At 41.2% G+C, this 26,047-nt stretch overlaps 2 protein-coding genes across 11 annotated transcripts in view; one reads left to right on the top strand and one right to left on the bottom strand.

Moving 5' to 3' along the window:
- The window catches only part of LOC143350272 (choline/ethanolamine transporter flvcr2a), a 39,347-nt gene that overhangs the window by 11,733 nt on the left and 1,567 nt on the right, over window positions 1-26,047 (bottom strand). For 2 of the 5 annotated variants that reach the window (XM_076782261.1, XM_076782266.1), the window contains exon 1: window positions 15-973. The exons of 1 other annotated variant lie outside the window; for it this stretch is intronic. Coding sequence is in view for 1 of the 4 variants with exons in the window: in XM_076782263.1 (XP_076638378.1) it covers window positions 3,133-3,213 (81 nt within the window). In the remaining 3 variants the exon portion in view is untranslated. Of the gene's footprint in view, window positions 1-14; window positions 974-3,132; window positions 3,764-14,679; window positions 14,857-26,047 lie in introns of those variants that run through there. 2 more of the 5 variants (XM_076782264.1, XM_076782263.1) reach the window with 2 other exon arrangements.
- Window positions 10,928-26,047, top strand: part of LOC143350269 (uncharacterized) — a 47,737-nt gene continuing 32,617 nt past the window's right edge. The window contains exon 1 of one of the 6 annotated variants that reach the window (XM_076782252.1): window positions 10,928-11,426. In XM_076782252.1, coding sequence (XP_076638367.1) covers window positions 11,329-11,426 — 98 coding nt within the window. In that variant the 5' untranslated portion in view covers window positions 10,928-11,328. Of the gene's footprint in view, window positions 11,427-19,024; window positions 19,120-26,047 lie in introns of those variants that run through there. The other 5 variants (XM_076782251.1, XM_076782256.1, XM_076782253.1 and 2 more) reach the window with 5 other exon arrangements.

Below are 26,047 nucleotides of genomic sequence, written 5' to 3'. Positions count from 1 at the left end.
GCGTAAAAACTTACCTCTCGAGCACCCCGCGCAAGCAATATCGGATCACGTCAACCGACGAAAGATCTCGTCTCTCGACCACGAATCCAGTTCCTGGTCTACCATAGGGGTTGCAATTGGTTCACGAAACCCTTAAACTCGTGATCGAGACGGTCGTTGGCGCGAAACGCGATGCAGAACGATCCAAGCGTCGTCCACGTGGTTCGCCGTACTGATCTACGCCGGTCGAAACAGCTCCGTTTGTTATTCAGTCGCGCGCCGTGTCAAGTTCGATCCGTCGATCCACGTGCGAGTACTCGAAAACTATCGACGACCAGTCGCGTATCGATTGATCTCGAAGGACGCAGAAGGGATCTGAAACGCTGGAAAGCTGTTGCTCGACACGGTCCCGCGTTTCCGTATGGCGACAGCTCCCTTCTCGTTCTCGCGTGCTGCTCCTCTTTAATCGTTTCTCTCTTTCAGGTGGTATCGATCTGTTCCGCGGGGTTATGGATCTCCGATGGAACGGACGACGATTCGAAACGGGGGAACCACAGAAGGGACAGTACGCGCGGTTCAGCTTCGTGCCAGGTCCTCTGTCATGGTTCGTTCGAGCTGATGCGACATCCGAGACCACGGAGCGCTGGACATTAACTAGATCCGATGGATTCGGCGCGGCTCGTACCACCTACGTCCTTCGACTGATATCAGGCATGTCTCGCGCATCGTCCGACCACGGACAGCTCATTGCTTCTGCGCGAGATGCCCGATGCCTCGAAACCAGCCGCGGAGATTAACAGACAGCGCGATAACACGACGTCTACCTTTCAAACGCTCCCTGGACCCATCCTGTTTCCTGTTTCCAACGATCCTGGTCCACGGAGACTTCCGCCGGAATCTTGGCGGCCATCTTTCTTTTCTAACGTACCTCGAAACTAACTTGTTCATCGTCCATTCGATCTCATGATAGTTTTCTTTCAATACCTGTAGAATCTCGTAGATCTCATTTTTTCTTTATTGAAATTTGTTATTTGGTGCCTTGGTCGCGATTTCCCGCGAAAACTTGGCGGCCATCTTTCTCTTCGAACCTCGAAAGCAACCTATTCATACGATAGTTTGCTTTCAATGCCTGTTTGTACCATCTGAAAATCTCGTAGATCTTAATCCCTTTTATCTAACATTTGAAATTTGTTATTTATCCTCGTCTTGGAAGTGTCTGAATAATATTTGTCCAGGGAGACTTCCCGCGAAAAGTTGGCGGCCATCTTTCTTTTCGAACGCACTCGTAGATCTTAATTCTTCTTTATTCTCGTCTTTGGTAGTGTCTGAATAATGTTTGTCTCCACAATTTGTACCAAGAAAAGGACTGATCGAAGAGTGGGTTGTTCCACTTATATCGTTCAAATGTAAATCGATTCTAACAGTTCTAATTGAAAAATGTATCTTTCGAGCGTTACTTGGATAGTTTCCGTAGAATTTCTACTAATTATTTGGCTCGTAAACGGTTGAAACGCGTCGTACGCGTTGGTCTCGAGCGACGTCTGATTATAGACGGAATGATTCTACTGAGATTTCGAAACGCCCTTCGCGCGGAGAAAGTCGCGCCAAAGCCGCCGCGTACCGCGAATCGTTTGAACGCCCGTGCAAACAACGTGATCCGTTGGTGTTCGCGGATACGTGTTTCCTTTGTTCGAAATCGTTTGGAAGTGACCTGGATTAAGGATATCGTCCGTTTCGCGAAATCACTCGTCGAAGATGCGCAGCGCGAGCGTCTTATCGTTGTAAAATGTTTATCAGGACTGTATGTTATTACGGAAAAATGCCGCGACAATATAAATGGCCGTCGAAAGGTGTACGAAACGACGACGGTTCGTGGTCGACGCGTGATAGTATTTCGAAGCAAACATCGACTTCCGACAGTATCGTCGGCTTATGGCAAATCCGATTTTACTGACTGGCAAATGCCGTAGTAAATAATTGTTGTGTCGCGAACGACGGCGACTCGTTGTTACGAATAACGAGGGGGGAAAGTATATAGATAGCGGTGAATAAAAAAATGTTTTGCGATTCGAACGTACGCGGAACGGTGATTAAATGGCGCAAGCAGTTCGATTTTAGCGTATAAAACACGCCATTGATAAAACGTTAAACGACGATCGGTATTATCTATATTATCTACACATGATGTATTATTACACGATATAAATTATTATGCTCACCGAGGCGCGAGCCGCCTACAACGCGTTCAGTTATGCAACGTTTGTCCGCGGGAGTATGTAAACCGTGCATAGAACGTGTTCCATAAATATTAAACGTGTGGAACGATTAATCCACCGACCGACGATTTTAACACTAGAACTAACCACAATTATCGTGCATTTATTAGTATCAAAGAAATTACAACGGTACTTAAAGAAATGCATAATATGATAGATATAGATATTAGGTTTCCAGGTCTAATTTATAGGGTACGTTAGAAATTATACGTAACATAATTTATTTAGACTGTTCGATTTAATTGCTCTTTTTTTTTTATTTAATTCATGCTTAACTTTGTTATCCAGACGGTCGTAGCATCAGGATAAATTACGATATTTTTCCATAGTATGTGGAAACTCTTTAGCTTCGGGGATAAAACGGGTATTAAAGAAGGAATTAACCCCTAGAATTGCAGGTTTAAAAAAGAAAGTAATAACCCTGTTAATTTATATCACATATTATATTTACATCTAAAGATTAGTACGCTTCTATCTCTAAATTTTTTATCGTGTTTGCGTACTCGTTTATATTTTATTTCTCACTTACTATATATGTATACATGATGTGTTTAAATTATCATACATTGGCATTTCAATCAGACCTAAACACTGTTTAAATTCTTGGAAGAGCTTCGACGAACGCTTCACGAAAAACAATAGTAATTTCGAGTAACGAGTTAAACCATCGTTAACTATCGTTTTTCCCGCTACTCGTTAACCGATAACGTTCGAATACCATTCTATCCGCTCGTTATTTCTTTTACGCGCGAAAGTTTCTTCGTAGAATGCTCGCTCGTCTGATAAAAGTCACGAAAATAGAAAAGTTTCTACTATCTTCCGGAAACCGCTATCTAATCAATCCGCACGCATAATAGAAACGAAAAGTAATTCGTACCTGAGATAGTGCTCGATGGGACGGTTGATTAGGGAACAGAAGACTGTTCGATTCCTTGGGAACGCCACGGATTTCGTTCATGATCGATAAGCAAATTGCAAAGACCGTAGTTTAAAACAAAATGCTACTCCAGTCTCGTCAAACACAGTTTTGATTGTCTAATAATGTTTTTCTTTTTGGTTCGTTTGATCGATCCACTCGAAACGAGTTTGTCGAAGCACGTGCGTGAAAATGGATCGTAAAATCGACTGGTGACAATTAATTCGTCTGGATAATCAAGGGTTTAGCACTCGCGCGGCAAACTAGTTGCGTCTCATCCTTTGACGAGCGTTAATTGGCCGAAGTTAGAGACCATATACGTCGTGGATTCGCGTCGGCCGTAGGCGAACCGCGTCTGAACTGGAATATTAATTTTACTTGTGGAAACGTGTTTACATTCGCTAAACACGAACACAAATACGAACACGCGCGCATCGGCTGATAGGAACTTGGGATGTACACGTTGGTTAGCCTCGCGAGAACTACGACGCCTCTATCTCGCCGATGACGAATTTCTCATGCATCCCGGACTCTTATCGGACAGTGATTTCGATGGCAATTGGAGCGTTTGTTATTTTTTTTTTTCGTGATGCACCGCCCTGTTACATCTACTCGATAAGAGGAAACGGTCCTCTTCGAGGCAATTCGTTATCTACGAAGAATAAGACTCGACAGTTCTCGAGAATGTCTTTTCTTAATTTATTCTTATGTATTTTCTGTATTCGTTCTCTACGCCTCGAATATAAATATTTGCTTCGGAACTTACGTAAATAACGAATTGAAAGAACACTTCTTGCGTTTCGAATTACCAGTATGGTAAAAAACGAAGCTCGCGTAATTGAATCGCAGCTATCAAGAGGGTTTAAAATCTTTAGAGATTTTGTGTAATCATAATCGTTGGATCTCCGATGGCGATAGAATATCTTTAACGGTTTTTTAGAAGGATTATTTTTACACTTTTTGGAAGCGAATGTTTGTTCGAAGAAACGTGGGAGTATCGTAAACGCCGAATTATGGTCGACAGATACGTTAATTGACGCTGAACGATAATCCCGCCTCGCTTATCGAGGTTTCAATAAATTCTGCGTGGTAAAAATTCTACTTAGAACCAGAAAAATACCACTTTTGTATTATTTTAGAGATTCAGATGTATCTGGTTTAGTTTATATCGTGTTGTCTAGTTTGCTCTGGTAGCGGAGCACATATTGACTTGTCCTAGTTAGATTTTTAAATGTATTCGATTATCAGCGATACAGAAATTTACAAAAGAGCGCGTAGGATATATATGCACAGACTCTGGAAATGTTCGTCGAAAACAGAAGTAGGGTATTCGATTAGTTTATGGGAAATTTTTATTATAAAACATAAGAAATACAAGATAAGAATTATTATATTTAGGTGTTGCACGAAGAGCCGTAGTTTACTGAATATATTAAAATAATTACTCTGACTTATAATGAGAAAGACTTGCATAAATGGAATAAATATATTTCTCAACGCGTCGATGACTAGAACAACCCTTTTCGATTTGTTTTAACGTTATACTTTTAAATAATGCAGTGGTAAATTTGATTCGGTGTTGTTCAGGGTGGCGAGAGTGAACGATGACCCGACTATAGTTTAGAGAAGTCATCAGTTCGCATTAAAACTGTCGAAAGTGGGATCCGCAGGGACGGAATAAGTGCCGGACGCGATTAAAACATGAGTGTTTATTGAAGTAACGTCCGGCGGTCAGTTCGAACGTACTTGATATGATAATGAGACTGCTCGTGCACGTACAAAACACTGTCCTTCGCTGTCATTGTTCGATCGCCTCCAAACCTCCCAACTTTGACCAACCACGTCCACTAACCTTCGTTTCCCAACGCGTGACAATGTCTTCTCGTACCTAGACTGCTAATTATTATAGATCTTCAACCTATTGACCAAGGGAGACGACCTTACTCATCTACTTTCTTTCTATTTCATTAACAATCCTTTGACACACCGTTTAAGATAATTTGCATTAGGTTTTCTGGTTAGATAAAAGGTTTTCTAAGATAATTATGGTAATGTTATTATAGTTGTTAATAATAGCAACCCCCTGTGCATCGTATAAGGGAAAAAAAACTGTTTTAAGTTTTCTAATTTTAGCGATTTCGATAGTTCCTAAGATCATCCTCTATTAAACAAAATGGTAATCTTCGTAATAGTTTTAATGGGTCGATGATCAATGACTTATGGTCACTGGTGGTCAGCAGTGAGGTTGACATCAAGGTCAGCGGTCCAGTGAAGATCTAGAAATGGTCAAGAGGTGGGACCAATCGAAATAGTATTGTTCTCTAGACCAAGCGGTTCTTGACTCTTCACGTTGACACTGTCTCCCCACTCTTCGACTTCCCTACTCGAAGACTACCGCTGGACAAATTCTTCAGTACCCCTGGAGCATCCAGGGGGAACGGGTCTCGCGGGCCTACGCCAGGCCATTCGTGGCGCGCTGACCACTGGGGGGACCAGGAGTGACCAGGACTGACCAGGACTGACCAGGAGTGACCAGAACTGACCAGGAGTGACCACTACTGACCAGTGCTGACCAGTGGAGATCCGATGACTGACCACTACTGACCACTACTGACCAGTGCCGGACCGTGATGACCAACGGTAAGAACTGTTCAAAAATTCTCTCCCCTCTTCTATTCTGTCGTTTGATACCAATTTCGCTTCAATGAACTGATTTTGCTATAATTTGAATATTTTCTTATTTTACAGTTGGCCCAGTGGTAACCATCCTATGTGGTAACTATCCTATCCTACTGACAACAAGTAGTAAGTCTACTCCACCTCTTTATATCTCATTATTTTCATTTGTTTATTTATCTATCTGATTTTATTTGGTTATTATGAATGTTCTTTTTCTCTGTTTCTACTTTTACATATACTATGTTTGTTCCTATCAATTGCATGAATTTCTATTTTTACGTTCTTGCTCAAATTCTCGTAATGATCTGCGGAGGAACTTTGTTTGATTCTTCCATTTCGTTTGATTGTTTGGGGTTAATTCAACTTGGTGTCTCAATCCAAGTTTCTTTCATTATTATATTTATTACTTCGATTTTTCCATTTCGTTTGATTGTTTGGGGTTGATTCAATTTGGTGTCTCGATCCAAGTTTCTTTCATTATTACGAATGTTCGTTTTGATATGTATAACATGGTGTCGATGCATATACCATATTTGTTTCGATGATACTGATTAATATAAGATTTTTATTTTTATGTTTCAGCTTAAATTTCCTTATTAAATTTCCTTCCATGTCACACTAATATAAATGTTAATTTTGATTTCAGTTTAGATTTAGATTCATCACCAGGACATCGAGGGAAGACGCCACAACCGCCGAGGGACATTTAATTCCAAGTACATTAGATTTAAGCTTCGTCGCGAATCTTAAAATTAACGTCGAAGATTTCCTTATTATATGTATCTCTGCGTTGTACCAAGCAATTATTCAATAAGTAGCTTCTCGTTTTCTCGTTCCCTCGTTCGTAGCTTCGGTCACCGCTGTTTCATCGATTGAAACATGTGATCGGCCGTGTATCTGGTCCTACAGATCTAATCGCCTTCCCTTGGTAAGCTTGATTGAGGGAAAACGGCACTTCGCTGGAAGGTGTGGAGTTTCCGTATTCTGCGGAAACGCATACCTTCCAGCGGAAGTCGACTCTGTCTCAGGTACTCTCTCTTTGTCAGACAGCCTAAGTCGGGTCCTTCGGGCTCCCGGCGGGTTGCGTTGGAGAAATGGAGACCTCGATTCGGAGTTGCAGTTCTCTGTTTTCTTGTTGAGATCGAGTTAGCAAGGGCAGTAGGTTCGATCCTCGGATCCGCTGCACGGTACAGCATCGCGTCGCGTCGCGTCGCGTCGCGTATCCCACGATTTAGCTTCATCCCTCTTTTTAACCACATAATTGCTTGGTACAGCTAAATCAAGGAACTTTGTTTCCTTCTATCGTCCGAATTTTAGCTTCAACTTGACTAGACTTGAGCTTCGACGTTAATTTTAAGTCCCTATTTTATGCGTCTCCCAATGTTGCCAAGTAATTATTTAACAAGTAGCTTCTCTCGACTCGTTCTCTCGTTTCTTGCTTCGGTCACCGCTGTTTCGTCGGACGAAACATGTGATCGGCCGTCCAGTTTGTCCGAAAGATCTAGTCGCCTGCCAATGATAGATCGATTTCTAGAAATAGAAATCAATCTACCAAGGGTAGTGTTGATTCGATCCTCGGATCTGCTGCACGGTTCAGCTTCGCGTCGCGTCGCGTCACCCACAATTTAGCTTCACTCCTTTTTTAATAAAATAATTACTTGGTACATTTAGACTTAAGTCTTTAGTGTAGTCGCGTGTCCTGCCAAGTAATTATGTAACAAGTAGCTTCTCTTTGACTCGTCTCTCGTCCCCTCCGATCACCACTGCTTCCATGTAGAAAGCAAGTGATCGGCCGATTAGCTGGCCCGAAGGGTCAGTTGCCGTCCTCTAGCGAGACGATCCAAGGGAAAGGGTATTTCGGCCGCAGAGGGGATCAGGGACTGTTCCTGTCTGCGGTAGCCCCAACTCGGGATCCCTCTCTCTGTCAGACATCCCGAGTTGGGTCCATTTGGCTCCCAACAGGCTGCTTGGGGGAAATGGGGAACCCGTGTTGGGTGCGTCGATGCCCTTCCCCTTCGATCGGACTTGCCAAGAGGCAACGAGCTGACCCTTTTGGCCTCGCTATTCGGTTCGCGTCTCTCGTTCCTTGCACCATTGCATGGTGCATCGCGTCGTATCGCGTCGCGTCGCGTCACCCACGATTTAGCTTCGTCCCTCTTTTAAACAAAATAATTACTTGGCATGACTAATCTAGTTTCTAAGGATGTAAAAGGGAGATCGATGGAACTTGGATTCCATCTATCTCCCTTCGGGTCTCCACTCGCAGCAACCTCCACGTGGTGAGACCTGGTAATCGGTGTCACCCACGATAGAAAAGTTATTCTTCGTGGGTGACACCGAGCTAATGGCTGCGAATTTAGAATTATTTCTTGATATAATAAACGAATTTAGATTTATAGTTAGGCTGGTGTTTGGTTAACCATTATGTTAAGCAGATTATTTTTATTTGTAGACAAATTCTTTTGAAAATTCTTTCAACTCTCTTCGTTCGTGCATCTTTCATTGATTGTACTTTCGTTTGTTTCTTCTTCGACCAACGATCGTTGGTCACAGAAGATCTTTATTAATGGAGGGTAGTTGGAAATCGGCTAGGGTGGGTCTCCGTTCGCAGCAACCTCCTCGTGGTGAGACCTGGGTAATATTATTTATCGTTTAATTAATAATCGTATCGCTCTTAGCTGGGTAATGCAATTATTAATTAAAAACTAAATAATATTAGCAAATTGGCTGCGATCCGCTTTGCATAGGTCATCATAAATATAGAGCTTCTTCGCTAGATTAGTTTGGATTCTCATTGATTCATCATAGATTCTAGAGGTTTGTCAGAGTCGAGATATACGAGTAGATCTTTCATCCAATGTATTTTTTCGGCTCATTTTTATGTGGTCTCGAAACCCCATTACCATTTTCGTGTCATTCGCAACGTTATCAACAGATTCAGAAATTAATTTTAATCCCTTTCATGGTAAATTAACATGTATTTACGCAACACTACAGCTATTTGCCTATCAATATTAATTCAGTGAATAGTTTCTCAATTGATCGCCATCCATGAGAAGAGGACGCTAAAATCATCTACGAATTATCAGGTCGGTATGGCAGTGAGATTGGGCCACTTTCAGTCCATAAGGCGAAAGGTCTACTCGTATATTTCGTCTGTGATACAAACTTCCATATGATAGTCTATCCCACGTGTGTCTCATCTCTGATAGAAGCGTCGAATTTAGTTTGATCAGTGATTATCGACAGTGTTAGTCAGACGCGCCTGCCAGTAGGCAACCGAGCATACGTTGATGAATCTACGGTTACCTTCCACAGGGGAACAGATTAAAGTTTCGTATTATATTTACAACTATAGAAATTCCTACAGATTATTATAAATTCAAATACATAGTTTTTCACGGTTGTCAAGATGTTAAATTGTAATATTATAGATACGTTATCGATAGAGAACCGTGTAATATTTCTTTTACGACCAGTTTGCTAGACTCAGGATTAAATAATAGTAATTTTAGCAGAATCACGGGATTAGAAATTTTCTTATTGCTCGATCTAATGCACGGAGACAACGGTGACGCAACATCTCAGATAAATCTTGCATAAGTTTTTTCTCCGGCTGTACCGTTTTCTCAGGAACAGTTCCTCGTTGCTCTAATCGTCGCTACGATTTTTACTTTAATTAACGCCTCCAGCCCAGGGAAGTGTCTTCGTATTCACCTACCGGTATCACCGTGGTCTCGCGATCTTTCGTAACGCGTCGTTAAAATTGATTTCATCCGATCGGTGGACGTTCCTTGGTTAAAAAAACAATTTATTTTACTCGTTCGTAGGTAATAAAGTCGCGATCTTTTCCTAGCATCGCGTGACTAATGTCGATTTCTAAACTTTCTTATCACGCGACAATCGTTATTCGTAAGACTGTGATTTACAGACACAAAAATGTGACTGTAATGATTAGATCAGGAATATTATTATTATTGGATAATACATTTTAACAAGCAATGTCTTTTATACAAACTTATTCGTTAAAAATAGCTATTTCTAGTTTAAAGAAAATTAGGGCAAATTTATTTGCGATCCAAGGCGTTTAATTTACACGCGTCTCGGATGAAATATCGTTGTTCGCGGTCGAACGATTTAAAACGCCGCGAGAATGTTCCACGAGGCGATAAGTTTGAACAAAACCGGCAATCGGGGAACTTTTGCAAATCACCTCGTAAACCGTGACGGTCCAACTAAGCGACTCCTAGACGAAACGACGTCGATGTGTCGCGTACATGACGCGCAATAACGCGTTTAGCGTATGTACTCGACGTTCGTCGTCGGGAACGTGCACGCTGAAACTCTTAGCTCCGATTCAGTTCAATCTTATCGCGCGGTCCGTTCACATCTCCTGGATATACGCCAGTTACCAATTTAATAACGGTACCGTGGCGCGGATTTCGATTATTTTCAGCGGGAAATGTGCGTGGAAGTGCGACATCGAAGGCCAAAGATCTATCCGACTTCCGGTGCACCGTTTCCCCAAACTTTTCGCTCGTTTGTCGCTTTTCTCCGTTCGAATATTGTAGCTATTATCATTTTTACATTAAAATCAGAGACGTTGACTTTATAAAGGACATTGCATTTAAGGGTAGCTGTTTGAATTTTTCATTCAAAGTCATAGTCGAGGAATTGATTTTATTTTTTAAATACAGCAATTTGACTTTCTTTAAATCTGAGATCTAAGATAGAGTTCAGTTTCAAGGGACATTGAACTGAATATTCGTAGAAGAAAATCTAATTTTCGCTGTTCGTTTTGCAAAATGGAGGCGTCGAATTTTAACTAGCACTCGAACGCATCTCGGTGTATTGGTCGGCAGAGCGAAACATTTCTCGTTTATACCTATCGTAATACTTTTATGCGTCTATGAACTCTCGAGATGATTCTTTATTACTGGTTTCTAGCGGTACATCGCTCCATTTAAATCTATAATTACGGTATAACTTTCCGACTATTTTGAATTCCAATGTAATACGTATCGATAACTATCTTTAAAACAGAGCTTCTGTCCAGTAAACATCAGAAAATATGAAATCTATATCTTCTAGGCGCTTTCTCGTCGACGAATCAGATTTGTATCGTCTGAATTCCCCACTAGGAAATCGTTATCGACTCTATCAGATAACAGAGTAAGCTCCGTGGAGCGCGTATCGATCAAGCAACAGAGATCCCCGATCAAAGTCGCCAGTCTCTCAATAGCGAGTGTTCCAAGTCCACCTAAACGCATTTCCTTCGCGAGAAACGTGACAACAGAATCTCCAAGTTTCCCTCGAACGACAGTTTGATCCTTTCTGGATCTTCGATAGATCGAAACCCGCGACGAGGATAGAAAAATGGATCCCCAACGAACGAGAACGGGTTGAATCCGTCGAGTGTAATTAAATGTGTGCGCGGTGTGTCATCGATATCAGTTTATATTGTTTTCGAAACGTTCGATGAGTGGAAGAATGATGGTGTCGCCTGGTATGAGCTTGGTGGCCGCTGGAATCGCTTCCGGGATCTGCTTCCTTCTTTTCAACAGTATTCGCAAGGGGTGAGTTCGAATCTTATATTTGAAAGAAAACTCTATTCGAAGGATCAAATCAAAGATTCATATTAAAAAGACAATTTCTCCTTAACGTTCATGCCCGAGTCTGACTGCTCTGAAAAACAATATTTGTTCAATCTAATCGTTTAAGGGATGATAATATTTGTTTTCTTTCAAACTATACGTTGGATACAACATTGTAAACTGCATTCTTAGAGACAAATCCAATAAAGAAAACTGATCATTCTTAATTAACCCGAAAAATATGAGCGTTAAGGGGTTAAATATTAAGATCAAATTCAAGAACTTTACCAATAATAAGGAAATTTTCTAGCAAGCAATTTAAATAGTTAAAAATTAAATAACGTGGTATGCTTAAGATCAAATTCAAGAGCTTTAGTTTTAATAATAATGAAGGAATTCCCTCCGATGGTGGGTGGAGCAATATCGCTCGATCTTTGATAGCAAATTTTCTTCTGACTTTTTAAAAAGTAATTCTTCACTCGCGATCGAGTTCTCGACCCAGCGGCTTTCAAAAGACGCTTCTCGTTAATTTCCACGGGGACGTATTTGATCGCGGATCAAAATGGAGAACGCTGAAGGAGGAAGTAGGTCGATCGAGCGGTCGATCGTAGCCTGGAATATTAATTTCCATCGATCTCACCGGTCTTTCGGGGACGAATCTCGCGAGCTGTGTTCTTTTACGCGTTTACTTTTTTGTCTCTCGCGCGGGTGAAAAAAAGTTCACTTTCGAGCCTTGAAGATATCGCGGACAGGCGTTAATGACGCGTGACTGCGGCGACGCGTTTGTTTGCGATGCGCTTTGAATCCTCGAGGACGTCACGGAAATACCTCGTTCGAAACGCTGTTTCGTGGAATTAGAAAATGCATCTATGAAATTTAGAAATCGCGTCCAATCGATTCCCTTCCTGTTTCTTACACTTCTCGACGAATTCGATTTCCACGATTTATTTCCACGGATCGAATATCATGGGAAATATTTTTGCTACCTTCAAAGGTAGTAGACTTCAACGCGTTTACTTGTACACCCTGTATAAGTTGATTTCGACCATTTACATTCGCCCGGAAGAAACGAACTTCACCCAGGCCTAACCTCGATTCGTAACAAAGTTATTCACCTGGGAAGAAACGACAGAGATCACGGTCAAGCGAAGACACCTTTTAACTGACTTTGGAAATGTAAACAAACGTTTATCTGTACGACTTTCGCGGGTCGTAATCGTCGTACACGATTAGGCACACGTTGAGATAATTTTCGATCTCTCCAGCCGCGAATCGAGCCATCAAACGAGGTCTTAGAAAATAATATTTTCCTACGTTGTAATATACGTATTCTTCGGTAACGATTAGAAGAAAAAGAATTTAAAAATATTTTCGAACGCGAGGAAACCGGTATCGGTATCTAGGAGTCAGGAAAACTGGAAAGTTTCTTGAAAAGTAAATAGAAGTAGAAGTAACCGAGTATGGATTTGAATAAAATAATCATCTAGTCGTTCCAGTTCGCGGGGGAAAAACTAATTCTAACATTCATGAGTCGGTGCAACCGGTTTATGATAATGATATACGATTAGAGCCAGCAGAGTGTCAGGACGCAAAGAAGCACTTGTCATCGGTTAATCTAAATCATCGCATCAACAAACTCGGAAAGAGGGGAACAGATAAAATTAATAAACACTTTTTTCTCGTAAAATATAATTTTAGAAACGAATTAAAAGCGTCGATGATTTACAAAACATCACGAGTTTACCATTTCACAAAGCTGTTTATACAGAAATTGATGAAACTACTTTACTAAAGTTGGAATTATTTTCAATACAGATAGAATTAATATTAAAAACAGTTATAAGTAAAATATAATTTTAGAAACGGATTAAAAGTGTCGATGATTTACAAAGCATCACGAGTTTACCATTTTACAAAGCTGTTTATACGAAAATTGATGAAAATACTTTACTAAAGTTGGAATTATTTTCAATACAGGTAGAATTAATATTATAAATGCATTTTATCGGAAGAAAGTTTGCAAACGAGGATAAAACGATGCATGATAACTTTAGTATCGTACAAGTTTCGCATATTGTAGCATCATTTTAAAAAAATAAATGAAACAGCTTTAACTGATTTAAAAGTTCGTAGTATCGTTAAATAGGAAGTAAATATAGCGATAGAAGAATGAGAGAAATGAATGAAAAGCAGTTTTGGGATTCGTGGCTTCGATTGGCCACTTCGTTTCCAATATGGCCGCCGGCTGCAGCCACGCGGAGGGACGTACGCGCGGTTTCTTAACGATCTTGTTGGAATTTCTTCGTTCGTTCGCGATATAAAACGAGGTTCACGCGTCATTTCAAGTCCGTGGCCAAAGTAGTCCGGGCAAAGGCCCCCGAGAAGAATCTTTGGCCGTTATGACCCGCGAGCTATGCGCATATTTCCGTCGCGCGTACCAAGGATCATTTTTTAACGAAACTAAAATTTCTTATCGCTCCCCTGTTATCTCCTTAACGCGAAACAATGAGATTCTACGCTCCCATAGACGTTCTCTCGCTGCTGTGCCTCGTTTCTGGCACGAATCGACTTACTCTGCAATTAACGCGGTGGTCACCGGTGAAATAAACACTATAAACATTGAATATTTCTATTTGTTAATTAGAAGAACATAGTAGTCTTCCTGTTACGTTCGAGCTCTTTTTAAATTTTAAAACTGTAGACACGTTGCAACGTTCCTATTTCAATTGCGTAACAAATTCGACGATGACTTCATACCTTCACTTCCCAAGGTGGTTCCCAACGTTTCTAAATACCTTTCGAAAAAATAAAGATCGAACAATCGGTGTAGAATTTTCGCGACACCCTGTATGCACGCGTATGCGTACGACGAAGTTCGGTATGCAGGACCTGCTTTTATTTACTCCCTCTTGTTCTGACCAGTTCGGCGAGTGTCGTTCGACGTACTCCTTTTGCCTCCCAGCACCGAGTAAATTACTTTTCGGTGATATCGCCCGATACCTGGGCGACGGAATTAAGGAACGCTCTTCTCGACGAGAAAGTACACGCGAAACAAACGACACTCCTCGCGAGCCAACGCTTCTTTATCCATAATGGAAATTTTTTCAATGGAAACGTGACGAGAAACGCGCAGCTACGTATTTATTCGAGAACCGACTTTTACATGCTGAAATTCGACCTCGCGAGCAAATTAGGAAATTTATCCGGTAGTTTATCGTGTAAAAATAATACTTACTTGTTATCCAGAGTCCTTGAATCGTCGAAACGTTCGAGACCAGCATTCGTTCGAGTAGATATGCAACTGAAGCTGTTGCAGGAAGTAATGTTCACATACACGTATCGTTAAGTGTCTGAAATTCTCACGATACGGCGAGCATTGTTCTTAACAACGTTTTGCCAAGTAAACTGATGGGCACCTCGCCTTTGACAAACTTCGAACTCGTTAACGCTCGTATCGGTCTATCGTACGCTAATTATTATACAAGTGATAAGTAGTTTGAACATTACTTTGGGTGGGCACATGTTTTTAGAACGATCGTACGAAATAAAATTTTAGACGACGGTTAACAATTCTTTTAAAAGATAAATTAAAATTTACTGGTTTATGAAAATAGAGTAGAGTTAGGTCCATCGTAAAAGTGAATTGTAGGAGGTCGTTCAGGGTCATAATTTAATAAAGATGTTATTCTTAAAGGAAGTTGCCAGCCATGTTAAAATTTAATCAAGAAAGATCAATAAGGGTAACATCCGAGACAGTTCAAGGTCAACTTGGTATTTTTAAACGGAACGTTACGCGTTTACCTAGCTCTGCCTTTAAAGCGAATTCAGTGACCCCGTCGTTGGAGGTCGTTCAAAGTCACGAACTGTTGACCTTGAAAATACAATGTCGTTTCACGCGAAAGACGCTTAACCTCGCAACCCCTTCACGCCTCGTCAAGATATACATTCAAATCCGTTTTATTATATCTTTATGACCTTTAACGATCTCGCATGATACGGCCTTGAACGTCAACTGCCATGTTACTGGATGAATAATATAGCATTCGGTCTAAAAGAGAATGCAGATGACCTCGAGATCTTCTCTGACTCTCTACCGAAAATAATAACTCTACAATCGTACAAAAATGTTATTTTATGTTATTACAATTCTGTGCAACTAAATGCAAGTGAGTTAAAAAAAGAAAAATTCACATCAATAAACATCAGTTAACTAATTTTATCGTGGTCGAAACAAGTCGATGTGATAGAATTAACACAAGAGCTTTGCACAGAAGAAGTCTGGCCAGGCTCCAGGGATTACGTTTCTTTCGTAACAATGTTACGTACCATTAATTCAATGGCGGGAACTTTCGAATTGTCGGAGAATAATTCGCGATTGCGTCGTCCCCGCGACGGAACCCAGACGCTTTAATAATTCAGAACAGATCGATATCAGACCCGTGTGTCGAGATAACGAGCGCACATTGTTTTGACGTAAGTTGACCCAGATAAAAAAGTAATTTCTTAACGAGCCAGAGAATCGTACAACCCGTGAGAGAATGAATCCAAGATGGTCGACATTACGGTTCGATTCGTCCGCGATCGCAGCAAACCAGGCGAAAATGCTCGCGATCGACTCGCGATCCACCATTTTTATTTTTAATAATTCATTATTCACCGGATTCGTTGGGCGCGGGAACGTTTCGGCCATCGATTTTCTGTTAACCCATCGGCGTACGTAGCAATTATTTACGCGACTTGTTTCCTCGCTAAATTAACCACCACGGTATTAAATGTACGGAAAACTGTTCTAAGTAAAACGCAATTCCGTCTGCTTGTTATCGTAACGTGAGAAAATTAGCGACTCTGACGAAATTTGAAGGGGGAACTACTTGAAGCAAACATAATTCCATCGTTTTTAACGGATCGTTGGATTACCATTAACAATTAAATTTGCAAACTGCTTTATTCTATATGAAGGATCAGAAACGTTAGTCTAACCATAGTTGCCTGGAACGGAATAAAGATACGCTGAGAAACTGATAATGAATGGACTGAATTAAGCAATGAATGAAACGAATTAAATTAGCGTTTCTCAAACCGTTGTGCATTGGTGGGGATTCACGAGCTCTCGTAAGAAGAGGCATATTATACAATAGAATAAAAGAAGCGGTTCCCATAGTATAATATGCTCATCGAAACCACTCGTTGTATCTGTCGACAGTAACAGAAACCTGTTTAATTTCCCCGTTATAAAATATTCGATAATTTCCAATCTCTTTTAAAAAGGAACTGTTTATCTTTTTCTCGTCGTTTGTAATGGTCATTCATGAAAGACTATAAGTACAAAGGATCAACCGATGAAATTTAAAGCGGCGATTTCACGGACAGAGCGCGGAAAATGCATTTGTCACGAACGTACGCAGCGGGAATTTCTGGTACCGTTAATAATTACGATAATTCGCGTTCGATACGCGAACCGGTCGCCAAACTGGAACAAATCGGCATTAAATCGCTTCTCGTGTTAAATAATATGCGCGCATAACCGTGCATTGTGTTAAATAATACGGCTTTCTCTTTTCGAATTCAACTATGAACGTAAATATTGGCGGCGAAGCGTAAATGCTAGTCTTAATTGGAAGATCCAGTTTCTGGAAACTCCTGGATTACTCTCGACCACGGGCCAGTAAAATTTAAAACGTGCAATAATCGTTCACGTGTACGATAGTACGTTCGATTCCTTCTACCTTTCTCTATTATCGATTATAGATTCATCGACGCAAACGGTTGTAGCCTTACAGGTGTAAATGGTTACGCGCGACAAATATTTGAATAAAATATCGACGATCAACAATGACGGTCACCATTGACCAACGCAAACGGAAAGTTCATTGACGGTCATCGGTTGGCGTATGACTTATTAATAGCAACGCAATCTCTTCTTTCTATACATATGACGCAATAAAAACGTTAGTTATTATTATTACGCAACGCGAAGAACGCATCGACGCGGTTCGATTGACGATTCCCGAGGCGCGTCGAGTCTTCGACGACGCTACAGCAGGCTTCGTTTGTTCCCGTTCCTCTGACACACATCGCGAACAATTAAAACCGTTCCGCGCGTGTCCCGTTTTCATCTTTTTTTCTTCTCTCCTTTTCGAAAACACGTGTCGAGCGATGCATTTGCGTTTGAAAGCGATCGAACGCTCGCCACCGGACGACTAGGGAATTTACATACCGATCGGAATATAAAATACATCGTCGAGACGCTTATGAATGCTGTCGACGCTAGCTTCGACCCCTGGGAATCATAATGTATTAGCCCGGGTTCGTTGAAATTTCCCGAGCGTCGCGAAAACAGTTATCTAACATTTCCTCGGCGTAATGTGAGAACCATTGGGGCAAACACTTTAATTCAAGCCTTCCTAAACTTTGACATCGCGCACTGTGCGCTATTTGGCTCCATTCAAAGTGCTTACTCAGTCTCCAGACACATGTAACTGCGGAGCTTGACAGTCTAAATATCAAATATTGCTTTGGAGGACTCGAATACTAGACAAAACAAAGCCTAATATAGTTAAAGAGTACTCAAACAGTCTCTTTAAAAGACTCAAACGCTACTAGAATATGTACAACGTATGTTTCCATCCGGTACACAGAAGATCGATACAAACAGTCTCCAACCCATGGAAAAACTCGATCAAACAAAGTTGTATCTCCGTGACAAGACTACTAGCGCAACCTGACACCCAAAACAAGTTCCAAAACTACTTGAAACACGCTCAAACAATGACTAGGACCACGCGAACATCGTGCAACCATTCAACTACGATCGTTTACCACGCAAAGAATTGTTTCTCTGTGTTGGATTTGGAAAAATGGGCTCGAAAGTGGTTTGGGGATCAGACAGGTGTGTCCACGTGCAACCTGGCCGCGCACGTGAGGTCAGAAGCGGTTCCTGGATCCGTGGCAAGACCGGAAGCGTGCGCGCGCGACTGACGATTAGTCATGCGTGTCTCGACAGTAGGTTCAACAGCATCGGCGCCGACGTCGACGACGAGAGGCGACGTGACGCAGGTGGGACGAGGTCAGACCCGAAAAAGGGAAAGACGACGGAGCGAAAGAACGGAGCATTGGGATGCACGGGTGTCGTTAATGGTAAAACGTCGTTACACAATGGACTGACGTATCAAACCATATTAAACAATAGCTTCGACCGGCGCGTAGGGGGACCGGAAGCAGAGGAGGAACCGTACGGGGCTCCCTCATTGTTGAGATGCTTCGTGTCGCGGATAGTCAGTTACCCGGTGTATTCTGACTCTCCGGTTCTCGTTAGTGCCGTTTTTTTACCGATCAGAGACGAACGGAGACACGTTCGATCGCAGAGGATACGTTTACGCTTTTCTGGCGGGCCAAAGTTGACCATGAACAGAGAGAAACGAATCGTGATCTAAGTTTTCGACGGTCGTTCGGGGTTTGAGAAACAGGATTTCTTCGAGAGTCTAGTGTTTGCTGATCGTTGACAGTTTTCTTCGGATTTTAGAGTGCTCGATGAAAGTTTAGAGACGTACGAGACAGTTTTAACGGATAGGAGGCGAGGGTCCTTGGCTGCATTCATGAAATCGGTCGAAGCCAGAAGGTTGATAAAAATATTCTTGCTACGGACCATCCTCTGTCGGAGAAAGCGCGAGAAACGGTAAGAACCGACTGTTGATCGCCGGATGCAACGAAGAACCGACTGGACATTTCAATCGCGAGCTCTATTCGGCCGCGAACGCGCCCGTACTTTCTATCGATCGCAAGAAGATCGAGGTTAACGGTTTTCTGCGACAGCCGTGAATCTCGACTGCGCTGAAAACCGAATCGGGATCGAGCACGCTGAGCTTTAAATTATTTATTATTCGTTATTTCATCCGGTTCGCCGAGCCCAACAACGTCGATCGCGACGTGGGTGATCGATGGGGAATTTAATAGATCGGATCTTCGTTGTTTCTTGCACGGAGGGATCTCGGAGATCTACGAATCCGATCGCTGACGTCTGTTCCATCGTTCGATTTCGTGTAAATTAGAAACAAGAATGAGACATAGCGAGAAGTATCAGGGACGACACCTGTGACAACCTGAGAGACACAAATTGTTTCATTGGAGATAAGAATGAATTAAATCTGGATAGGAACGTGTCTGTGACAGCTTGAAAGACAGTGCTGTGGAATTCTACGATTCTGAATGCGTTTCCTGGTTTCTTTTAGCGGTACACTAAATTAGAACAGAAGATATAAACTGAAATAGAATACAAATGCAACGATACCGTGCAATCGGTGAAGGGTTATTAAGAGAAGTGACGGAAATGGATTTCTGGTGAATGTTATACAGACGTGAAATCCGATATACTGTTGCCGAGCATCCTGTACGTCGATGTTCACTCTCTGCTCGAACAGGAAGAGGAGAACGGTTCTTACAGACTGGATTTATCGATCCAGCAAAACTAGATTCGAATCTGAATTCTCCCAGTGAACTGAATTAATTCCGAAGAAACTGTCTCGTTGTCGTATTAGTCTCGAGATACAAAGAATAGTATTTGAAATTTTATAATTACAATCTTTATTACGTAAATTGCTAGAAAGCTACGTGTCATACCAAGATAATTGCATAATTGCGTAAACGCGAGATTCCAGCCGAAGGCTACTTTTAAGTCTAGCCTCAATATTGGTCGTTGGAAATCCCGAGAACTAAAGCTACTCTGATATATTACAAAAGCCATTGTTGAGAAAATTATAAGCGAGATAACGAACGTCGAGTGTAAACATTTGAATACGAATTAGTTATATCGGGTCATTTTGTTACGCTAAGCAAAATAGCATGTATGTATAAAATCCAAGAAAAATACCGCGTAGAAGCAATGTACGAAGAACCAGTAGTACAATAGGCAAGGTTCAACGATTATCTACCATTAAACCTAACCCTGAATTTAAATACTTCATTATACCGTAGAAACATTTCCATTACAAACTCTTATTTTCCTTTCGCCGTGTTATTTTTTTCTCGTCTTCCATGACCATTTCCGTCTCAATTCCGTCGTCCTTCGCACTATTTTCGTCGTCGATGAAAACGCCTGAACGAGACCTGAATAAGCGGCTCATAAATCCACGGGAAGTTGACCCAAGTCGTACAGACGTTCCCAGGAAATCGATTTTCCGTTAGGAGACCGTGAATTGCGGGTAATCGGTTACCGATCGTCGGGGAATTAATTCTGCGAACGAAACTGTTATTAAGATTAACTAGAAAAATTACTAGGGGTCCCTCGAACGATTTCTGGGGATCGTAAGACGCGAAACGACCAGTGCTTTCTAGACGCCAGTTTATTATGCAACCGTAAGGGAGAGAGAAGAAATTACACGACTGGTTACGTAATTGGATTACAGCAGCACCGACAGAGACTTATGAAACGGTGACTGCAGCTGGTACAGAGATGCAAGCAAATCTGTGTTACGATAGTTGTCGATGACCTTAACCGAACTCGAATCTTCAATTTCACTTTTTTCACGATACACTTGCTTCAGGAGGCCCCCTCGGTGATCGATTTACCCGCGATCAAACGAGACTTTCTAGTCAGAAACACTCTGGTGACTTCCAAACTGCTTCTGAGACGTCGCCATCGTGAAAAAAATTAATTTCTATACCTCATTTTTTAATTAAAAACGAATATTTTAAGACAAATCGACGGGATAGGTGCTCAAATTTTTCGGCGAAATTGAAAAATTTCAAATTGTTCTAAAAAAATTATTTTCAGATAGGGGGGTCAATTACAATCATTTTTTGTCATTACACATACCCTCGAAATCCTACTCAGTTTCGAGAAAAAAATTCATTACTGAAAATATAATGTAAGGCCAGAAATGTGGCCCTGAATTTTCGTACATATCTTTAAAAAATCATAACTCCCGAACGGATTGGACGATTTTAATGTTTAAAAAAGCAAACGACGTGTATTTTAGTCAAGAATATGTATAAATTATAAAAATATAGAAGAAGTTGCTCCTTGACCCTGTAAAATGCGAAAAACCCCATAAAAGTGGTTCAATTTTCAAACAGCCATAACTCCTACAATAGCGAATATTTTTCAATGAAACTTTTTTCTGAAATAGAGCTCATGGGTACCTACAAAAAAGTATTAGACAACTTTTCTGTAGGGTGTCAAAGAAAATTATTAAAAATCGAAAACGAATTTTTAAGGAAAATCGACAGGGGGTAGGTGCCTAAATTTTTCGGCGAAAACAAAAAATTTCAAATCGTTCTAAAAAAATTATTTTCGGTTGCGGGGGTAAATTCCAAACATTTTTTGTGAATAGACATACCCCCGAAATCCTACCCACTTTCGAGAAAAAAATTCGAGAAATGTGAAATTTTTCGTCAAAAAAAAAAATTTCAAATCGTTCTAAAAAAATTATTTTCGGTTGCGGGAGTAAATTCCAAACATTTTTTGTGAATAGACATACCCCCGAAATCCTACCCACTTTCGAGAAAAAAATTCGAGAAATGTGAAATTTTTCGTCAAAAAAAAAAAAATTTCAAATCGTTTTGGAAAAATTATTTTTAGTTGTAGGGGTCAATTGCAATCATTTTTGGTCATTAGACATATCCCCGAAATCCTACCCACTTTCGAGAAAAAAATTCGAGAAATGTGAAATTTTTCGTCAAAAAAAAAAAATTTCAAATCGTTTTGAAAAAATTATTTTCGGTTGCAGGGGTGAATTACAATCATTTTTGGTCATTAGACATATCCCCGAAATCCTACCCACTTTCGAGAAAAAAATTCATTACAAATTTATTAAAAACGAGTACACTTTGCTTTTGATTATTTTAACGGGAACGAATAAAAATTGAGTTTTAGAGTGATTTTATAGTTATGACACGCAGTGTATCCGATGCGTTCGACACATTGAACCAAGATGGCGTCCTCGGAAATCCAAAAGAACCGAGAAAGAAGTCGGACGAGTCGCGACGCGAGTCGAACGGTCGTGAAAGGTTGACAAACCGCGTAACGACGCTTTCGAAGTTACGTCACGGCGTTCGGTTTTCGATTTCGAATCGTAACCGCGATCGGATCGAGCGACGATTTCGTAAATCCCTCCCGCGGGGCAAACGTGGCGGTCCGATTCCGTTTGGTTCTCGCGTTCGCGAAACGCCACGGTCGAAATCCAGTGAAAGTTCCCATTAATTGGTCGGGCCAGGTGTGCTCAACCTCGTCCAGGTGAAATGGCACCGAGTCCGGAGATCTCCTACCATCGGAGAGGCCAGAGCGTGCATAACGCCGAGTTTCCCCGACCACCAGTCTACTGTCACTTTCAAACCGGCAGCCCGACACAAAGCAACGTGCACCGACAACGTGCCCAACGGTGTCCACCAAATGGTCCATGGAACACCGTCCCGGAGACCCATCTCGTCTCGAAGAGATCTTGGAAAATCGACACCGAGTCCACTTGGGTGGCGAGACGACGCTGGATCCTGGTGCAACGTGCTCGAAGGCTGAAGAACTTGGGAATATTTAGATTGTGACCTGGTGCGTCGTTTTGGCGAGAAGAACTTTTAGAAGAACGTTTGGACTGTGCTCGAAGAATCTTTCGAAGACCTTGGGAAGCTTCAAAGAGAAAGACTCTCAATTAGAAGACAAGTTGTCTCGGGATCTCGAAACAGACGATTATAATACGATAATATCGAGTTGTCTCGATAGGTGTTCGATACTTCGACCTACTTGTCACGATAATCGAGAAGCATATGCAAAGTTGCGTTTGAAAAGATATGTTTATTCTACGATCTTGAGAAAATACTCGACCAGGTCACCTAGTTTGGTCTTCCTAGAGCAGAACTGTGCAAAGTGTAGGAAACTGGGAGAAGAATAGAGGGAATATATCGAACATCGTGTGCTCCATATCGAAGACAGCGATCAAATACGGAGGTCATCGATGGACGCTGGACAATCGAAGAGAACTGGTTCCAGGTTTTCAGGCTTCCTCGACGTTCTACGTGGGTGAAAGACGCGGCTAAAAAGGGGACACGACTGCTTTTGAAAGCGACGCGCGCAAGAAAGTCATTAAAAATAACCGGGACGCGAAACATAGTATTCGATTCACCTGGCTTTGATTAATCGCTCGTCGTGGGCCACGTTCTTAAAGAAAATGCGTGGAAGAACGATATCTGTGAAAAGATGAGAGGATCGAGGTGTGAACGTTGAACGTAACAAACGACATTGAATCGCGGTTGAACTTGAACCACGCGTGATTCGTAAGAGAAAACAACGTAATTCCTGTGGCTCGATGTTACGCGTTTGATTGAGCAATTCGGTTGCTTTCTTTCCTTCCTGGCCTCCAGATATCTCCCTCTGGGAGAATATACGAGAAGATAATAATTTACCTTTATTAACCTCGAAGATAGCGGGCTGACGACTTGGAGCGGGCAGGAACTGGCGCGTGAAGAGGATAATTATTTTTCCGGCAAATTAATTCGGAAGTTCGCGATTATTTTTCGAGATACAACCGAGTGTATGAAGCGGTCGTTAAAAGTGAAAAGCGAGTCGGAATGTTGGCGTACGTTTCGGTCATCATTTCCACGCTGTTGCTCGAGGGTGAGAACAGGGTGGTCGCTGGACAGGAGAAGTATAATATGGCGACGTTTATGGTGCTCTTCTTGCTGATCACCATCGAGGTCGTAGTGGTCAAGGTGGTCACCTCTGACATGGAGAGGGACGAGGACAGCCATTCTGGGCTGAGAGCTGCTGCTACCTTCTTCGATCGCGAGGACTGACCAGGATTAAATAGTGGCACAGTGATCCTCTCTAATCCAAACTGTTATTTATCGTTAATTTAATAGTGGAGCAGTGATTATCCCCCTCCCCTCCCGATAAAATTGTAATTTAATACCAGAGCTTGTGAAATTTGATCACGTGGACGAAGATACAGTGAATTTTTTGGAAAATTGTACCTTATCGTCGACGATGATTCGAGGAATGTATTGTCAATTTTTTCGTTCGAATTTACTTCAAATATAATGACTCGTTTCTGTTGTTTGAAAATTTTTCTGTTCCTGTTTTGCAGTGATTTTTCTTGTTACCTATCTTTAGAGATACTTTGCGAAGTTTTTAAAAATATTTTCTCGTAAATTGCTTTCATCCTAGACTTTGGTTTCTGCTTAAACAACTTTCGATTGCAGGATCCTCGATTTTGTGATCCGGGCCTTTCTAGTCCCGAAATGTTCTCATAAAAATTTTCTCGACACGCTTTTTAATTATAGGCTCTTTTCGATCTCCTACTCGATGCAAATGTAGATGAAAGTGGAATATTAAGCATCGTAACACGAATGTTACGATTGTAAATTACGATACTATCTTAAAATTTATTGTCGTACGATGAATACTATTAAAAAATAATTGCCTTGTTTATAGTACTCAAAGTATTAAAAATCCCTGTTCTACACAAATACGTCAAAGATCAGTAATGAATTACAGATATCTTCTGCTGAGATTCTCGAAACAAAGAATGATCCATCGCTGATAAAAAAGTTTTATTTTTGGAAGTTTCGTATCTTACGTCATCGAAAACTCGATGTAAATATTCTTATCTTTTCGAGGCTTTAAAATAAAAGAAACGTCGCTAAAAAATAAAGTTGCTTTTTCAAAATAACAACAAGGTAAAATATGCCAATCTCTTCGTAATTTCCAGTAATTATTCCTCGAGTTTTCCGCGGTAATTGGGATTATCCAACCGCCTAATCGAAAATGTAAGTTAATCAGACAGGATTCAATTATTCGAGACGATTGTATCAAACGTTGCGTTAAACCGACGAAGGAATAACGAAACCGGGGCGAAAAGTAATTAAATTGTAATTGTCTTTTGGAAAAGTGTTTCTCAAAATATTTGAGGATTACTGACGCGAGAGAGAACTGCTTTTTATTTTGTGAGAGAATTACGATGGAATGGCAAAAATTCAGGCGAGCTCGGAGGCAAACAACGATGTAATCCATCGAACCGTGCATGAATAATTAATTGCACGCGCGTGCAGGAGGCACAATGAACAAAAGACGGCGCGTCAAAGATGGCAGACGCATCGTGTGTCGCAAATGTCGCGAGTATAAAGCAATCATTACTCTCGTGCAAGTAGAATCAGCCGTAACGTGTCTTTTTCTCGTCTCGTACGAGCCCTGTTCCGTCCGTAATTACAAACAATTTGTCGAAACGTTTAACGAAAAGCAAAAGTTGCAGCGAGAAAATTACGATCCAAGACGGGGATAATCACGGTGCAAAGTCGATGGGAAATTATTTTTTAATGCCAATTCTACGAACCACGAGACGTCTTGATATATTAAACTTTAATTCTTTGAGAAATTAGACTGTTCAAGTATCGTATTATTTCTCTAGCCACCTTAAATGATATTTAAAAATTAAATATTCGAAAGGGTTAAGTATAGATGAACTTTGACCCCTTAAAAAAAAGAGAATCGAAAGTTTCTCTTCTTTCGAAGCGGTGAAATTTACATAATTGAAATTTCTAATTTCTCAATTTTGGTTTCGATCGTCTTTCGGTCGTCAAAACGTCCAAACAAAGTCTGTTGCGTAATGGAACGATCGTCG

This window comes from Colletes latitarsis, chromosome 14 (assembly GCF_051014445.1).
Source record: "Colletes latitarsis isolate SP2378_abdomen chromosome 14, iyColLati1, whole genome shotgun sequence".
Taxonomy (NCBI): Eukaryota; Metazoa; Arthropoda; class Insecta; order Hymenoptera; family Colletidae; genus Colletes; species Colletes latitarsis.
The sequence above is the reverse complement of the archived record's forward strand: the minus strand, read 5'-3'. Positions and strand labels throughout refer to the sequence as shown.